This window comes from Leptonotus elevatus, chromosome 12 (genome assembly GCF_054856555.1).
Source record: "Leptonotus elevatus isolate MCC_2025b chromosome 12, RoL_Lele_1.0, whole genome shotgun sequence".
Lineage (NCBI taxonomy): Eukaryota > Metazoa > Chordata > Actinopteri > Syngnathiformes > Syngnathidae > Leptonotus > Leptonotus elevatus.
Window position 1 is genome coordinate 4,602,190 of NC_141250.1, and position 17,499 is coordinate 4,619,688.

The 17,499-nt window shown below is 41.5% G+C and overlaps 2 protein-coding genes across 2 annotated transcripts in view; one reads left to right on the forward strand and one right to left on the reverse strand.

Annotated features, from left to right (window-relative positions):
- Nucleotides 1-7,465, forward strand: part of fer1l6 (fer-1 like family member 6) — a 34,292-nt gene extending 26,827 nt beyond the window's left edge. The window contains exons 38-46 of the mRNA XM_086090912.1: nucleotides 1,463-1,617; nucleotides 1,686-1,831; nucleotides 1,975-2,063; nucleotides 2,149-2,247; nucleotides 2,319-2,439; nucleotides 5,703-5,823; nucleotides 5,894-6,051; nucleotides 6,172-6,272; nucleotides 7,072-7,465. Of these exons, the coding sequence (XP_085947038.1) occupies nucleotides 1,463-1,617; nucleotides 1,686-1,831; nucleotides 1,975-2,063; nucleotides 2,149-2,247; nucleotides 2,319-2,439; nucleotides 5,703-5,823; nucleotides 5,894-6,051; nucleotides 6,172-6,272; nucleotides 7,072-7,252 (1,171 nt within the window). The 3' untranslated portion in view covers nucleotides 7,253-7,465. The remainder of the gene's footprint in view (nucleotides 1-1,462; nucleotides 1,618-1,685; nucleotides 1,832-1,974; nucleotides 2,064-2,148; nucleotides 2,248-2,318; nucleotides 2,440-5,702; nucleotides 5,824-5,893; nucleotides 6,052-6,171; nucleotides 6,273-7,071) is intronic.
- Nucleotides 7,466-7,543: 78 nt separating this feature from the next.
- Nucleotides 7,544-17,303, reverse strand: LOC147164291 (uncharacterized). The gene is made up of 10 exons (XM_086090913.1): nucleotides 17,141-17,303; nucleotides 15,408-15,866; nucleotides 13,825-13,962; nucleotides 13,518-13,744; nucleotides 11,732-11,866; nucleotides 11,436-11,526; nucleotides 10,352-10,548; nucleotides 9,343-9,429; nucleotides 9,197-9,272; nucleotides 7,544-8,383 (listed from the first exon to the last, which is right to left on the reverse strand). The coding sequence occupies exons 2-10, from the start codon at nucleotides 15,841-15,843 to the stop codon at nucleotides 8,160-8,162; spliced, it is 1,611 nt and encodes a 536-aa protein (XP_085947039.1). The 5' UTR covers nucleotides 15,844-15,866; nucleotides 17,141-17,303; the 3' UTR covers nucleotides 7,544-8,159.
- Nucleotides 17,304-17,499: the final 196 nt, after the last annotated feature.

Genomic DNA, 17,499 nt, shown 5'->3' on the forward strand with positions numbered 1-17,499 from the left:
GATCAACTTGTCACTGTACGGTCTTTAATAGTAAAATATTTTCAAGTTTGCCATTTAGGGAAGAGGCTTCAGGGTTAGGTGAGGTGTCTATCAGTATTCACCCATTTCCCAATCAATAAAACGTAGGGGTCTTGTTCTACTCTAATTTAGGTCCACCAAAAAATGTTTTATCTTAGAGCTACTTCTTGGTGACTGATTAATATGAGGGCTACCAGTTTGATACTGTATACACTTCTGAATAGACATATTTGCTTATTACTATTAATTATATATTGTTAATGATATATGTAGGCTCCAGCGCCCCCCGCGGCCCTTGTGAGGAAAAGCGGTTAAGAGAATGGATGGATGGATAGATTATGATATATGTAAAGACAATGATCATGTTAACTCATTTGCTCCCAAAAACCTAAGAAAACATTCTATTTTAAAGAGGGCCTTTGTCCCAAAAACGTATTTAGATGTTTTTATGTTTGTTAGTTTTTTTATGTTAGAGCATACAGACGGCTTTGATGCAGCCTCTGACCTGAAGAGGTCCTTTAAAGTAATGGTGGTTATTGCAAAAAACGGCCAGCAGGTGGCAGCAGAGTATAAAAGATCAATAGGGCCATGTTGCAAAAAGCTATTTTCCCCAGTGTTTTAAACAGGTTTGTGAATGATAAAACTTAGCTATATTCTAATGCTAATTGCTGCAAAACTGAAACAGATACAAATATACTTTTTTCCTGATGAAAGAAGAGACTCTAATCTTTATTTTGGTAGGTTCCATGTTTTCATTGCAATAGAACACAATATTCCGTGGGCCTTGCAAAATCATTCAAAATCCAGTCAAACAGCCGGGAGCGAAGGGGGTTGCTTCAGTATAAATGGCTGGGAGTGAATGAGTTAATGGTTTCTCCCAATAAATAAGGGGCGGCGTGGTTCAGTAATAGAGTGGTTGTTTCCCAACCCAGAGGTTGTGGGTTCGATCCCATGCCATTGTGACCACGTCTAAGTATCCTAGTTCAGCAACATACTGAACCCCCATTTGCTCCTGATGCTGAGTTATCAAATGTAAAGCGCTTTGAGAGCCTTGCAAGGTGGAAAAGCTCTATATGAATGAAGTACCATTTACCATAAATGAATGACCTCTTTTACAACCCATAATGACCACTGCATTGGGTACTATACCATCAAAATTAGTAACCAAAACGGAAGAAGCTGAAACCTGATAAGTGCTATGGTACACATTCGTTTGTTTATTTTGGTATCCTTCCCTACGGAAAAGGAAAGAATTGTATTGTCTCAAACTGAACCGACTGGTGACTTCATGGCTTTGCACCAGTTAGTCAATCAACCTGTTGCGGCAAGTCTGTATGTGGCATCATCATATCAGTGTGAATATCTTCAAATAGTATAAAAGGTGGTGTTAGCTCAACGCAACTGTCAAATGTCCCATCTTGCACCTGCTGATTGTGTCCCTCAGTGAAGGTTACAACGCTTGGAGAGACTGTCTGAAGCCATCCGAGTTGCTATCAAAGCTGTGCAGAGAAAACAACGTGGACGGTCCTCACTTCAGACCAGGACACATCACCGTGGCTGACAAAGTCTTCACCGGCAAGACGCTGTTCATGCATGAAGGTACGTGACGTCGTTTCTGGTACTGAAGATGATCCCAAGGATGAACTTGACATATGCATATGTACCAGATGAAGAACCGATGGAGTCCTATGAGCACTTGTCTCTCAAGATTCTGCATCGTTGGGCTGAGATCCCAGTTATTGGGTGCAACCTCGTACCGGAACACATCGAGACTAGGACGCTGTTTCACAAGGCTCGGCCCGGGATGGATCAGGTGTAACTGAGTATTTAACTGTCGGAGGAACCTAAGTTTCCAACTAAACAAGTGTTGTTTGGTTACAGGCATAACAAGGCTCTGTTTTGTGAACTTGATTGATTAAATATGGAGTTTCATGGATTTTGTTTGTACACATGCAGGGTCAAGTCCAGATGTGGGTGGACATGTTCCCCATGGACCTGCCTCATCCCGGTCCTGCAGTGGATATTTCCCCTCGCAAACCCAAAGGGTAAGATTAGCTTATGAATGGCACTAAAAGGCAAAGCATGCCACCTATTTTGGACAGGGTGTCAGTATTGAGCGTGTGGTTGCAGGTATGAGCTGCGCGTCATCATCTGGAACACGGAGGACGTCATTTTGGAGGACAGCAACTTCCTGACTGGTCAAAAGTCCAGCGATATTTATATCAAAGGGTAATATTTGTAATATTTTTACCCTTTCATATCGGCATGTAGCTACTGTAAGCAATTCTTCTCATCTGTAGTTGGCTGAAGGGTTTGGAGGACGACCGCCAGGAGACTGACGTCCACTACAATTCTCTGACAGGGGAAGGAAACTTCAACTGGCGTTTTGTTTTCCCCTTCAGCTACTTGCCAGCTGAGAAGGTGATATGTATAAATTTGCCCTAACATGTCCAAAACACAAGATTGAAATACAAGATTATGTTCAAAATTAATGCATTTACTGTTTTTGGCCATTTTCCTAGTAAATATGACGTACAGTGTATTCATAATATACTGTGTATTTTTATTTTTATTATTTTATTGGACAGAACATGCGTTATAGGCTGTCACCTTATCATGGTAGAGGGGTTTGTGTGTCCTAATTATCCTATGAGGTAAGTTGTCTGGGGCTTTATGCCCTTGTTAGGGTTACCCATGGCAAATAAGTCCAAGGTGAGGGACCAGACAAAGCGCAGCTCAAAAGACGTCACAAATAAAAATAATGAATTAGGCTTTCCCTTGCCCGGACAGGGGTTACTGCTTATGCACTAAACAACAGTTAAGAATCCTGTATTTTTGGAGGCCTTGGAAGGGATGTTAGAGAGCGCTCCTACTGGGGACTTCAATGCTAACTTGGACAATGAGAGTGAGACTAGGAAGGGCAGTGTTCTGTTATTGGACTTCTGTGCTCGTCATGGATAGGCCATAACGAACACCATGTTCAAACATAAGGGTGCGTGTCCATATATGCACTTGGCACCAGAAACCCCTAGGCCGCAGTTCAGTGGCGTAACCCCATGCTCAGAGGCCCAGGTGCAAAAAAAAAAAAGGGTCCCCCCCTCCCCTCAATTTTCCCCCATCCCCTCAATTTTCCCCCATCCATGCCCCAACAACACTATCTTCCCTCCACCACCACCACACACACACACGCACGTGACATCTATATTGAACATTAAAATACCACAAAAATCTTTCAACACATTATATTCTATTTTACAACTTTTAAATATGTTTGAACATGTGCAAAAGGCTCACAATGGCACCAAAAAACAATAAAGTAGATAGATTTGACTATGGCTGCACCGTCGATATTTACGCCACTGCCGCAGTTCGATGATCGACTTTGTCTTGGACACTTGGGTAAAGAGAGGGGCGGAACTGTCCACTGATCACCACCTGGTGGTGTATTGGCTGCGATGATGGGGGAAGATGCCGGTCCAACCTGGCAGACCCAAATGTATTGTGAAGCTATGCTGGGAACGTATGACAGAGAAGGCGTTTCAACGTCCACCTTGGGCAGAAATTCCGCCATGTTCCGGGGGAGGCGGCTGACACCCCCTGTGCGGGATTGTTCGAGCCATGGGGAGCACCATTAGTGCTAGGCTTCTTCACCCACGCTGTAGCAAGGAAAGGTACCGGAGGTCCTTCATATCCGCTGCTGTTAGACTTTACAATCAACTGTACTCTCGGTAGACAGTAATTTCGAATTTAACAAATGTGGTGATGATGCCATCTATTTGCACTACTGTGTTCTCTGTTTTTATTTAACTGTAGGCTACATAAGTATTTTTGTGATACATATTATTTATATATGATGTGTGATGATGTGTATTGCTGCTGGTAACGCTGTGAATTTCTCCACTGTGGGATAAATAAAGGTGTATCTTATAAGTCTGAGTGGACCATGTTCTTCTCCATTGTCAAGGAGGCTGAGTGGATTTGGTGGTTGGTGCCTGTCGTGACGGCAATCCCCAACCAGTGATAAGGGATGCCATCAAGCTGAAGCCAGTCCCATAGTGCCTTTTTGGCCTGTGGGACTAAGGAGTCACCTGATGAGTACCTGCTTGCCAAGTGAAATGTAGCTTTGTCGGTTGCCGAGGCAAAAACTTGATCATGGGAGTAGTTCGGTGAGGCCATCGAAAACGACTTCTGGTTGGCTTCATGGAAATTCTGATCCACCATCCGGCATCTCAAGAGGTGTAAGGCAGTGCACTATAAACATTGTGTATAGTGGAGATGGGACGCTGCTGACCTCGACTCAGGACGCTGTTAGTCAGTGGGGAGAATACTTGGAAGACCTCATCATTTCCATTGACATCACACTGAAGTCACAGGAGTGCTGCTGCTTAGTGGCAAGGCCCCTGGGGTAGATGAGATCCAGCTGGAGTTCCTAAAGGGCAGGCTCGGGATGTTGTGGGGCTGTCCTGGTTGTCATGCATGCCATTGGGAACCTCTCGATTGGCAGACTGGGATAGTGGTTCTCCTTTAGAAGCAGGGTGTGTTCCAAGTTCCAACTAAAGGAGATCACACTCCTCAGCCTCTCTGGTAATGACTATTAAATGGTGTTGGAGAGGAGGGTCCATTGGGGAGTCAAATCTCAGATTTGGGAGGAGCATTGTGGTTTCCTTCTGGCCGTGGAACAGTGGACCAGCTATACACCCTTGGCACGGTCGTCAAGGGTGCATGGGAGTTTGCCCAACCAGACCACGTGTTTTTTGTGGACTTGGAGAAAGCGTTAGACAGTGTCCCTTAGGGGGTTCTGTGGGGGATACTTAGGCAGTATAGGGTACCGAACACCCTGATACGGGCTGCTCGGTCCCTGTATCACCAATGTCAGACTTTGGTTCGCATTGCTGGCAGTAAGTCGGCTTCGTTTCCAATGAGGGTTGGACTCCGTGGACTTTGTTCATAAATTTTATGGACAGAATTTCTATGTGCAGCCGAGGCATTGGGGAGATCCGGTTTAGTGGCCTCAGCATTGCAACTTTGCTTTTTGCAGATGTGGTGGTACTGCTGCCTTCTTCAAGCCACAATCTCCAACTGTCACTGGAGCGGTTCACAGCCAAGTGTGAAGCAGTTGCGATGAAAATCAGCACCTCCAAGTCCTCAGTCGGAAAAGGGTGGAGTGCCCACTGGGTGTTAGGATTGAGATCCTGCCCCAAGTGGAGGAGATCAAGTATCTTGGGGACGAATGGTACAGGAGATCAACAGGTGGATTGGTGCAGCGTCTGCAGTGACGCAGACACTGTATCGATCCGTTGTGAAAAAGGAGCTGAACCAAAAGGCAAAGTTCTCAATTTACCACTCGATCTACGTTCTATGATTACAAGCTGTGGGTCGGGACCGAAAGAACAATATCGTGAATACAAGTGGCCAAAATGATTTTTTTTCTCCGCAGGGTTTCCGGGCTCTCCCTTAGAGATAGGAAACGGTAATCTTCCCGGTAATCTCGGAGGGACTGAGTGAGCCCTTCAGGCAATTCAGTACACTGATAAACTAACTAGAACGCACAAACGAAACGACTTCTGTATTAGTAATATTTTGCTAGTACGACCTTCCACCACTGTATGACATTTAGTTATTTGCCTCTTATCAGTGACTCTACATTTTTGTTGAGATTTGTTTTCATACTTTTCTTATCATAGGTAGTGGTGGTAAAGAAGCGAGACAGCATTTTCTCCCTGGACAAAACTGAACAGAAGCTGCCCGCCATCCTCAGTCTTCAGGTCTGGGACTTTGAGACGCTCTCCTCCGACGACTTCCTCGGTATGTCACAGCACGTCAGCTTAACTCCAAAATGTTATAATTTTACTCGTGCTTACATGCGCGTGCACAGGCACGGTGGAGTTAGACCTCCACGGCTGCCCGCGTGGAGCAAAAACTGCCAAATCATGCAAAGTGGACGTCTTCACGGATGGGACAGAGAGGATCTCCATCTTCCAGCAGAAGAGGTCCAGAGGCTGGTGGCCTTTCAGCAAGTCTGGCGAGTTGACGGTATGCTAACCTCACCATTTTGGACCTTGGACCAGGAGTTCCCTGATGGACTGAGAACCAGCTTTGGTAAATCCATTAAGCCAAGTACAATTGACAGGTGTTTCCTAATAACCTCCCTAGGGGAAAGTAGAGGCAGAGTTTCACCTTGTGACAGCTGAAGAGGCCGAGAAAAACCAAGTGGGACGAGCCCGCAAGGAACCTGAACCGCTGCCCAAACCAAAGTAAGACCCATTGGTTGCTGATGCTTTTCGAACACTTCTGCATTATAGTGAACACCTGCTCAACTTGCTTGGCTGCTAATAGTAAAAAAAACTGAATTGACACCTCCTCCAAATAAAAAATTGTAATTGATGCCACGAGATGGCAGCAAAGCATTACTTAAGTCTTAATTGAAACTTGACTCATTTCAACATACTTCCTTGACATCAAAACGGTGCCAAAGCAATATTGCTTTGGCACAAAAACAGCAAATAGGGTTGTTTTTCAGTGAATAAGGTCAGGGTTTTTTTTCCTTTTCTTTTTGTATCTAGAAATTTGGAAGGCTAATTCCTTTTTAAAGGAAAAAGTTGGGAGCTAGAGTATATTATTCATTACTGATTGAAGTTTTAAAAACGTTCTATTATTGACATTTAAGGCAACATTGTTAGCGCAACAAAGCAAGCAGTTTGCTCCAAAACAATTTACATAAATCATTATGTTGGGATTTAATACGAGACCAAAGTTCTGTAAACTAATTTATTTGTCGTGAAATATGAGAAAGACAAGTTTAACAAGAGTACAACTAAAAACATTTAATTGAATTGCCCAACTCAACATTGCATTTAAGTTTTTTGCCTTAAAATTTTAAGGGTCATCGTAAATTTTTTTAAACAGTGCATTGATTGATATTCTACTTTAATGGGCTAAATTGGTATGAATAAATAAATGGCAGGGGCTGTGTGACAGTAAGACAACCTTAAAAATACATTCCAAACAAAACCTTCATCGTCCTGTGTTCCTAATTCTGTGCTCGTTCCCCAGCCGTCCCGACACGTCCTTCTCGTGGTTCGTCAATCCCTTCAAGTGTTTCTTCCACCTGGTGTGGCGGAACTACAAGAAGTATATCATTATCGCTCTGGTGCTACTCGTCACAGCGCTCTTCCTGGTCCTGTTGCTCTACACACTGCCGGGGGCCATATCCCAAAAGATAGTCAATGGATAATAACATGCATGTAAATGAATACATTTCTTTTTTTTTAATTGAGATGTTCAGATTATAGGTCACAATCATTATTTATCTTTTTCTCCACCTTTCTTTTCTACAAAAACTTGGCATTTGAACAGGGGTGTAATCTCCACTGTAGCCATACTTTCGAGTCAACTAGGCACTTGACTTTTTATTGTTAGAATAATAATAAAAAAATTGTGGGTGAAACATTGTCTTTGTCATTGCATAAAAATTAATCATCCATCAAGAATTTATTTGAGGAAAAAAACACTTAGCGCGCGCAGGTTTCTTGCACACAGCATATTTTAATCAGATCAATTCAACGTAATACACTAAACACTTAACATTATTTTCAACATACAAAAAGGTTAGTTTGTTTGTACAACATGTCATTTTGAAATGCTCTTGAACAATGTCTATCTTGTGGTGAACACTTTTATTACAACTTAAAACTGCTCCACTACTATAAACATTTTAATTTTCAAAAATTAATGAGGGGCCACTGAGTGAACCAGTCGGCTCCCAGTTGCCCATAGTTGTCTCAATAGAGGCAAAATAAGTGCGGCAACAAGCAGAGGGCGCTGTTGAGTACCTCATGCAAAGGATGCCAGCTGTTTTGTTCAACCTGTTATGTTTTTTTATACAAAGCATCTCGTGTTTTAATTGTTAGAACTAGAAAAAATTTAAAATGAGAATTTTTGTATTTTTTGCCATAGAAAGTTTGAATTGAAAAAATACAAGATTAACTGGTCATTACTTTAAATTTAAAAAATTTAAAATGAATCCCTATTAAACAAGTTATTTGTGTGTTTGGTGCAACAGGATATGAATGGCATTCAGTGTCTAAAATACACAAACAGAAGTGGCAAAGGTGCCAATAATGTTAGCTCAACCTAGATCCTCATGAGCCGACGTTGGCGTCTGTCAGACACATGCTCTGCTGTGATAGGCTAACCTGCGGGTAGGAGACAGACGAATGTGACAAGGACATCAATGCGTGCTGATCAACCTGTGCGCCCATATTAGGACCCCTCAGGAACATGCCGGAGGATGACGACGGCGTGACGAATGGGAAGTTTGGGATTGCGGGGATGACCACGTTATTGAAAGGACTGGAAGTAGTCGCTGAAAAGAGATCACAGATGTTATGCAAGTTGAACTTTCAGGATGAACCTAATGCTTTACTGTTTTCACAAAAGTGGTTGATGTTAAAAAAAGAAAAGAAAAACAAAAGCATAATCCTACCAAAATTTAATTCAAACTCCAAATTCTTCAAAGCTTTCATCCATAGTGTTAATTTTGACAAGGAAATTTAATGTAGATTTAGTTATAGTCTTGACTAAAATTAAAAATTTTAATCAGAATTTATCATTTTAATCAAATTTTACAAAAATAAAGAGCAATTTTACGTTTTCCTTCAACATACATTTCAGCTTTTATACAGCAAATGATAACACACCCGAGTACAACACCTAATGTGCTGACAAAACCCAATTTGTACGCACATTATAAGTTTCAAGTGATTTGAGTGACCACTATGGGTTCTTCTTTCATTAACAGAGGGGTATCAACAATTTTATCCATGTTTATAAGTGGGTAAGTATCTGTGCAACGGCTGTGTGATTTGTGCCATACGTCAAATAAAAAGTATTGGCCGTTTTCAATGCCGATGAAAATGTTTTTGTCTGCGGGGTGAATTAAGATGTTCATTGATTTAAATGGCATTTACGTGGTTTAATCTTTCCAACTGGCCCAATGAGGGCAACCATAACTGTGATGTTGAACGCAATGAAGACAAGTTTGACGTCCCTGAAATAGGTGCTGGTCGAGAAGGTCGAGAAGTTGAACTTGCAGCTTTAATTCATATTATTACCTGTAAGGTACAGATATCACCACTGCAAGTGAATTACACAATCAGAGGTTAAGAGCTCATCTTACCACAAGATGCTTTGTGTTGCTGAGGACCACTGACGGGGAAACCATCCTGGGGAAGAGCCACTGTGCCGCCTTGAGTCTGAAAATTTGCATTTTTTCATTGTTATTATTTTTTTAGCATCATACACCATCTTGTATTAAGTACCGACCTGAACCTGGTTGAGACAAGCCTGCAGTTTCCGCTTTGCCCGCCACCTGGCCACCCTCAGTCTGGTCTTTTCCCGCCGCTCCCGTACCTTACAATAAACAAATAAATGTATCCACTTTCCCCAAAAAATGAACAAAATATTGCTCTCAACCACATGTGCAATGAGAGATCATCATTTAACTGGGTTACAAAAATCTGGCATTTGACAAGGATTAATGGACTTTTATCCCAAGTATGTGGTTTACTTTAACCCAGAAAAAAGAAAATTACTATCTGTACTTCATAAAAAGTTCATTTTTCTTTGGGTAAATGTTTTTGCAATACATGTACAGTACTTTCTGGACTATAAGGCACACCTGATTATAAGCCGCGCCAGCTAAATTTGGGGACTACTCGAGTTTGTTACACATATAAGCCGCACCCAACTGTAAGCCGCAAGTGTTTTAGTGTTACCGCACCGGGTTCCCACTACTTTCTTTTCCATAAGGGAGGTGCAAATTGTCTCGCTCTAGTTGTTTCTCCTACTGCATTTGTGCTCGCTTGGTTTGTTTTGCTCTGCCTGACGCTCTTGCGCTTCCTTTATAGTGCGACCTTGTGATCTGATGGATAAGCCGCACCTTTGTATTAGCCGCAGGGACGAATGCAAGTGAAAAAAAGTAGTGACTTATAGTCCAGAAATTACTGTAGTAGTTTTTAAATATGTTAAAAATATGTGTTCAAAATAAGACATTTTCTATCATGTTTACAGTTTACATTATTTTTTGTTTTCTTACAAAACATATTTCATCAGTTGCTCAAATGCACATTATCCACCCTAATGGACATGACACCAACTCCTTGAAAAATGTATGTTAAAAAAAATAAAAATGAAGATGATTATTTTTTTCATGCCTAAAAAGCAATAAAAAACGTTGAGAAAAAAAATCCTGATGTAGGTTATTCTAATTTGTGCATGAAAGGGTTAAATTAGGGGAAACACTGAACAAACAAATAAGAAACCGCTCCCTCACCAGATCGGCCAGCAGAGGCTGAGGCAGCGTTTTTTCTAGCTCTCGGCGTCGATTGAGGCTTCGCCGGCGTAACTCGTTGCGCCGCAGTTTGTACTCTTCGTACAAGCTGAAGTCTTTGGTCCACGGGCCGCGCACCTGCCGTGGAGTGCCCGGAGGCAGCGGGGCAATGGCAGGAAAAGTTGTCTGAGGCGTGGCATCTAACAGATGCACAGATTTGATACGTCAACGAGGAGTTTAAAACAGATACAAGTGTAACCTCAGTCAAAAATTTCAAATCAACACCCCACATGTAAAAGCATTACTTTGGTGACAACTTGGTCCCAAGACACTAAGCTGATTTGAATTAAGGAGCTTCATTTAGACAACAAATCTTCTTTTACACTACTCCTTTTTTGCTTAAGTTAGAATAAATGTACATACGTTTATTTATTTTTGTATATTTACTCTTATAGTATTGAAAAGCATTTATTTAGCAGTATAACCTTGTTTCAATCATGAAGTTGTCTGTGAAGAAGAATCGAGCATGAGAAAGAGCATAACTCTTGAGCTGCAGAACAGGAACTGTGCTCTTTTCACAAGATAAGGACTGAAACATTTTCCGCCGAAGAAAAAGACGACTATATTATTATTTGCGCAATATCCGTGACGGCTTCAATGTTGCTGCTGTGTGGCCCCCTCCCCCATAGAGCAGCAATGGCTGTGTAACTAGGGAACACCCTGTAAAAAAAGAAAAAGAGTAATTCGGGAGAGCGAGTAGGAGATTGTAATCTGTGCACATCTCTGTCCGTCCCCTCGTGAGCAAAAATAATCTAAGTTTCTTGTCTTCATTTCTTGTCTGTTTATTAAATGTTCTAGGTTGACTGAACCTGACACAGATTATTTTCTATTATTGCATAATTTCCTATTTGTTATTGCCCTTTAATCAGCAGTGGTCCCTGCTAGTTTATAGAAGGCAATAATAATAATAATAATAATGCATCAGATTTATATAGCGCATTTTTTGGACACTCAAAGACGCTTCACAATGGATACATTATTTATGCACTCACACATTCACACTCTGGTGGCGGTGCAAGGTACTCACGGGAAGAGCTTGGTCCAGCTGAGCTGAAACCTGAGGAGCATTTTCTCTGGCCAGACTGAAGTCCTGACCACTGTGCGCCAGACATCAGAACCTGAATCAAACAATAGTGAAGACCTTACATTAAGACCACAAGATGCTAGACACGTTCTTCCATGATGTTTAAGGTCCACTCCAGTATCACTGATATCACTTAGGTCCCAATACAAGTGGACTGTAACTGCAAATAAACAGCTAATTGTGCAGTTTTATGCACAAAAAATGAAATAGGCTCTCTTCCTTAAAGTAAGAACTGTCACCTCTGACTGGACCAGGTGGCCACGGTTCATCTGATTGTCCAGCAGTAGGCACGCCATCACTTCCTGTTCCTCCTCTGGCTCCTCCTTGATGCAGATCACCTGCTGATCCTCCTCCTCTTTCACCTTCACCTGCGCCTAAACAAACAGACAAAACGCAGGTTACGACAAAAAGTCCTTGTGATATATGACTGTTTCAGCAATTCAACATAACTACTTGTGATGTTAGATACTATGTGACCAATCAAACAGAGCCAGACAGTCACATGATTGCACACAGTCTCAGTGGCTCATCACTGGAGTAAAGTTTTCAAAGTGACTCATTTACACATGAAACACAGCAAAAATCCATGTAAACCTTAAAGATAGGCAAGCGGAATACATACAGTCTGGATTAGGGCCCGACCGATTAATCAGCCGCCGATTATTGATTCAAACACCGGCCAAAACAATCAGCCAATTGGGCCAAATGGCCGATTATTTTCCCCTTAAAACGTTATCATAAAAAAAAAAGAAGAAGTTTCCGACGCTGTGAAAGTACCCTGAATACACAATTTTGCTTGCGTAGAATTAGCAATTAGCAAGTGTGTAGCGTATGTTATTCTGGTTATTCTATTGTCCCTAAACATCCTTTAAGCTGTTGAATGACACCGTAGTTGGAGTTAACTGTAAAACTAAACACACGACGATAAGAATTACATCCGCTGTATATTTAAATACAAAACATGCTTAGTTTTTAAAACATTGCTAGCCTAGCGCTAATGCTAAAAGCGAAGGGAGGATTTCATTCAAATGCTAACAGGTAGTTAGCATCGACTTCGGGAGTGTTTTTAATTCAAATAACGCATATTCACACTTAAATGCTGTGGGAACACATACCCACAGGTAAAATAACATTACGCAAAGGCACAAATTATTCTCAATGTGTGAACATGAGTTATATTAATAGAATTCAATCTGAGTCCAGTCCAGTAACTTTCTTCAGTATGCACGGCACCACACTGCCTCCAAGAGGCCAAAATGCACAGGATCGGTCAGTATTTGTTCTTACTGTTTTTTCAGTTGTTATTTTAGTTTATTTTAATTTCACTTTCTTATTGTTTTATTTTGTCATTGTCCTTCCAGGTTATATTTAAAGTTGATATTTCAAGAATTCAAAGAGTTTCTTTTCTCAAAATTTAAGGATGCAAACATTCAAGGATTTTTTGTCTCAACATCTCATTTCCACATGACATGGCGCGAAATACAATCCCCGAGGTCCCAGGTTAGTACAATAAGTCCCAAGACTTGTGAAAATAACACCAGATAAAACTATATAAAATAAAATGTTAATGCTTTACAACAGTTGTAAACAAGTAAGAATGGTTTTATTATTGACACATAGATCTATACAATAACCTTGTATACTTCATTAAAATTCATTGATAAGGTCAAGAAAGAGAACATTTGTGCGTGACACCCATTGAAAAGGAATTGGGTGTGGGGGAGATAATTTTATGCATTAAATATATTTGTTTAAATAATTGGCAGATTCATCGGTAATCAGTTTTTTTTTCTGCCAAAAATCGGTATCGGTCAGGCCCTAGTCTGAATATGTTAGTACAGTGTTTGTGTGTGAATGTTTGTGTTTTGAAGTTAAATCCATCCCATGATTTCTAAGGCCGTTTTTTGTTAGCTCAACTGTGTTTTCCATTGTGTGTTAGTCATATTTCTAAAACAAACAACTGTACTTAAATATAAAACGTGTCTAATTAATTTTGTTATGTGCTAAGTTGTTGCATACTATCACCTGTGTTGTGTTGATGGCCAGGGTTGAGCTATCTGCCTGTGCTGAGCCTTGAGGTGACGGAGGACTGGTGGCAGGCTGCAGGCCGGCGCCATGGCTTGGGAAAGGAGGCGGCGTCACAATGGTGTCGGTACCGTCCAAGCTCGGATGCACTGTGACATTCCAGTCGCCCACCTGACCTTTGCCACCAGTGCTAAGAGGAACATCTTGGTCCGTGTGACAGAGCAGAGCTGCACGCACACAAGCAGATATTAAAAATGCCGCTCAAAAAGTGGGATGTTGGTGGTGTTGGACGAAGGATCCGCCTAACCAGAACTCTCCAGACATTCTGTGCTTATGGGGAGGAGCGAGACCGCCAACACGCAGTCCGTTGGTTCAGGACTAACCACTTGCACGTCTGGCTGGCCACATGATCGGATGCAATGCTGAATCATGCGCTGTGGAGATTCTGGAAGTAAAAATTGGAAGGAAAGAGGGTTAATTAAGACACAAGTTAGTTAGCTTGTCTTATTTTTCCTTTGTCCAGCATGTCTTATGTATGCATATGTATACCCCTAGTCGCCTACTAGTAAACATCCAAACAATTCAACAATTCAAAAAGACTCCCAAGACTTTTATTCCTACAGATTTGAATCGTTATGCTCCCTGGCCAATCATTATTTCACCCCAGTTTAAGCAATGAAGCAAAATCAGCCATTTAAAAAAATTAATAAATCAAAGTGTCAAAATGAGGCAAAACGCTCTCAAGGTTTTCATATGATTTCCATCCATCCATCCATCATCTACCTCTTATCCGGGGTCGGGTCGCGGTGCAGCAGCTTTAGCAGGGAAGCCCGGACTTCCCTCTCCCCAGCCACTTCAGCCAGCTCCTCCGACGGGATCCCAAGGCGTTCCCAGGCCAGCCGAGAGACATAGTCTCTCCAGCGAGTCCTGGGTCGTCCCCGGGGCCTCCCGCCGGTGGGACATGCCCGGAACACCTCTCCAGGGAGGCGTCCAGGAGGCATCCGAACCAGATGCCCGAGCCACCTCAACTGGTTCATCTCAACGCGGAGGAGTAGCGGCTCGACACGGAGTCCCTCCCAGATAACCGAGCTTCTCACCCTATCTCTAAGGGAGAGCCCGGATACCCTGCGGAGGAAACTCATTTCGGCCGCTTGTATCATATGATTTTAAGAAAAAAAAAATTTAACAAGAAAAAAAAAAAGTAAGGTTGAACCTGATACCTGTCAGTTGTTTTATGGAATATAGCTCTGAAGTTGGGTGAAGATTTGTTTACTTCCATTTTTGAGCCTCAATATCTGTCAAACTAATTGTCGTAAAAGAGAAACCATATCTTGGAGAATGTTTAAGCTGACATCAGAGATAGAGGCAGAAGTGATTGAAGTATTATCTGCAAAACTAGGAGCTCACCCACTCTTCAAAATTTCAACATGCCAAATTTTGGAAGAAGTTTAAGTACCGAGGCTATACTTGAGCTACATTCCTGACATTCCATGTCTGGAGGATATTAGTAACATATACACTGGCAACGATTTGAAGGCTGCAGGTGAAAGAGTTTTCTCAAATATTGCTGTTGTACGATGCCAAAAACCGTCTAAACTACCCTTCATTCAATAATTTTTCATGAGAAAACTATTAACAGCAGAGAATAATTTTATTTTTCCTATCAACAAGTGTATCTTCATACAATTTTTTTCATGAAATTCTTTGATAGTCAGGTGGGAAGATTTTCAGAAATGTGATGAAGTGACACTGAATGACCATCCAATTTTAATACCTTTGTGGTTGGTTCCCATATGAAAGTTATGGTGTGGAATTCATGCTCAGAAAAGTTAAATTATTTTTACCTCATCAGGACCATTTCAGTCAGAGTAAATTCCTCTCAGGACTTACCTTGGTTGCTTGTTGGTGGATCATCAGCTGTGGAAGTCTGAGAAGAGCACGATGGTGAAGCTCCAGTGGAGGAGACGCCAGCCCCACCTCCCTGCGCCGGAGAGCATTTATTTTGGTTGCTTCGTACCACAGAGTTGCTGGAGGCTCGGTGTTGCAGCTCCTCCTCCACACCCTGCCTGTAATACTTGAGTTTCAACTCTGTGTAGCGCAGCTTGGCTCGGACATTGTCATTTTCCTTCTCCTTCAGGGCCTTCTCTCGCTGCAGCATCACCACGTCGCGCTTCATGTGCGCCAACTGCGCCTTCAGCTCCTCAAACTTCACCCCAACAACCTTCAGCATCTCGGCCAAGACCGTCTCCACGGCACCGTTCACCGCCCGCTCCACCACGGCACCCATCTGGCCTCGGATCAGTGAGACAGCAATGCTGACATCCATCTCAGCACGCCCTTAAATTTTACCTGTAGGCAATTATGTCATGGTAAACTCATTGTGGACATCTGCAGAATCGAATAATTTCCAATAAAAATATTGTGTTCAACATTGACAGGACAATAATCGTCAAGACTGATTTATTATTGTGGTTGTAGGGCTGTTTCTAATATTTTATCTATCTAATAATACAACACGGTGTAATAGCTTCCATAACAGCATTAATATAGCTACATTTCTTTAAAAATATATACATACAAATGTGAACTATGGATTACTTCCATTTTTGAGCCTCAATATCTGTCAAACTAATTGTCGTAAAAGAGAAACCATATCTTGGAGAATGTTTAAGCTGACATCAGAGATAGAGGCAGAAGTGATTGAAGTGTATCTAATAATACAACACGGTGTAATAGCTTCCATAACAGCATTAATATAGCTACATTTCTTTAAAAATATATACATACAAATGTGAACTATGGATTAGTCGTGTCAAACGCGATGATTGATAACATATACATATATATATATATATATACACACACACACAATTTGTTTATATTTCAAAATAAAAGACATTGAGAAACTTGAAATAAAACGTTACCTTTATAAAATTTGTGTCCAAACTCAGTCCTCGAGGGCCGGAGTCCTGCAGGTTTTGGATGTTTCCCTGCTCTAACGCACCTGTTTCCAATGAACATAATCATTATCAGGCTTATGCAGCGCTTGCTGATGAGCTTCAGGTGTGTTGGAGAAGAGAAACATCCCAAACCTGCAGGACTCCGGCCGAGTTCAAACACCGAGTTTAAACACCACCGCTTTATAAGATACATAACTACACTTAGCGATCATTTTTATTACACCTTTTATTTGGGAATCCAGATGTCTTCCTCATTTGTTTTGCACTGGTAACTTTAAAATAAAAACAAATCGGTGATACAATAGATCAGCACAGTCAACAATGACAACAGTTTAGTTTGAGGGTGTGACGTTTTGACTTTAAGTGTCAACTGAATGAGACGAAAGTGGTATAAAATGACACAGCGGCCTACTATGTATGAAACAATTACCGTAAATTTAGAGAAAATGCGTACTCCATCTTTGTGCTGTTTGATCCAAGCGGACACAAAGGACACGTAATTAAAACGAGGTTCATGTAATCTAAATGATCTTATATGTGTACCTTTTTTTAATTCCCATTGGTGGCTTACAAGATAACAGAGCTGGCTCTGTTCGTATTAAGGACGCAGATAAAAATTGAGTAAGCGCACAACAGTCAAAATACACATTTATGAACAATTACCGTTGTACAAACGCCACGTTTAACTAGGTGTGACAGATGATTCTCAGCAGCCAGAGGCGAAAATTAGAAGCAAATTCCACCAATTTTATGTCTCGTACAAGACTGCGGATGAGCCGCTTCCCTTTACTCTTCTTTGGTCATTATACTGCGCTTTATGCAAACAGCGAAGAGTGCAGTACTGCCACATAGTGACTGCGGTGATGCTGCAGGTATCCAGTGAATGTGGTGGCGCTTCACAACACCGACTAAATAACTAGTATTGACATCAAATCACTGTATGACGGAGGAAATGATGTAATAATACATACATTAATTATTTTATTCTAAATATGTTTTCTTAGTCAGCCCTATAGAATTAA

Coding starts and splice junctions, on each gene's coding strand:
- LOC147164291 (XM_086090913.1), bottom strand. CDS start 15,843: ATGGATGTCAGCATTGCTGTCTCACTGATCCGAGGCCAGATGGGTGCC. Junction 11,867..13,517: donor TGGCCATCAACACAACACAG/GTGATAGTATGC, acceptor CTGTTTGTTTAG/GCGCAGGTGAAGGTGAAAGA. Junction 10,549..11,435: donor AGCTGGACCAAGCTCTTCCC/GTGAGTACCTTG, acceptor TGCATCTGTTAG/ATGCCACGCCTCAGACAACT.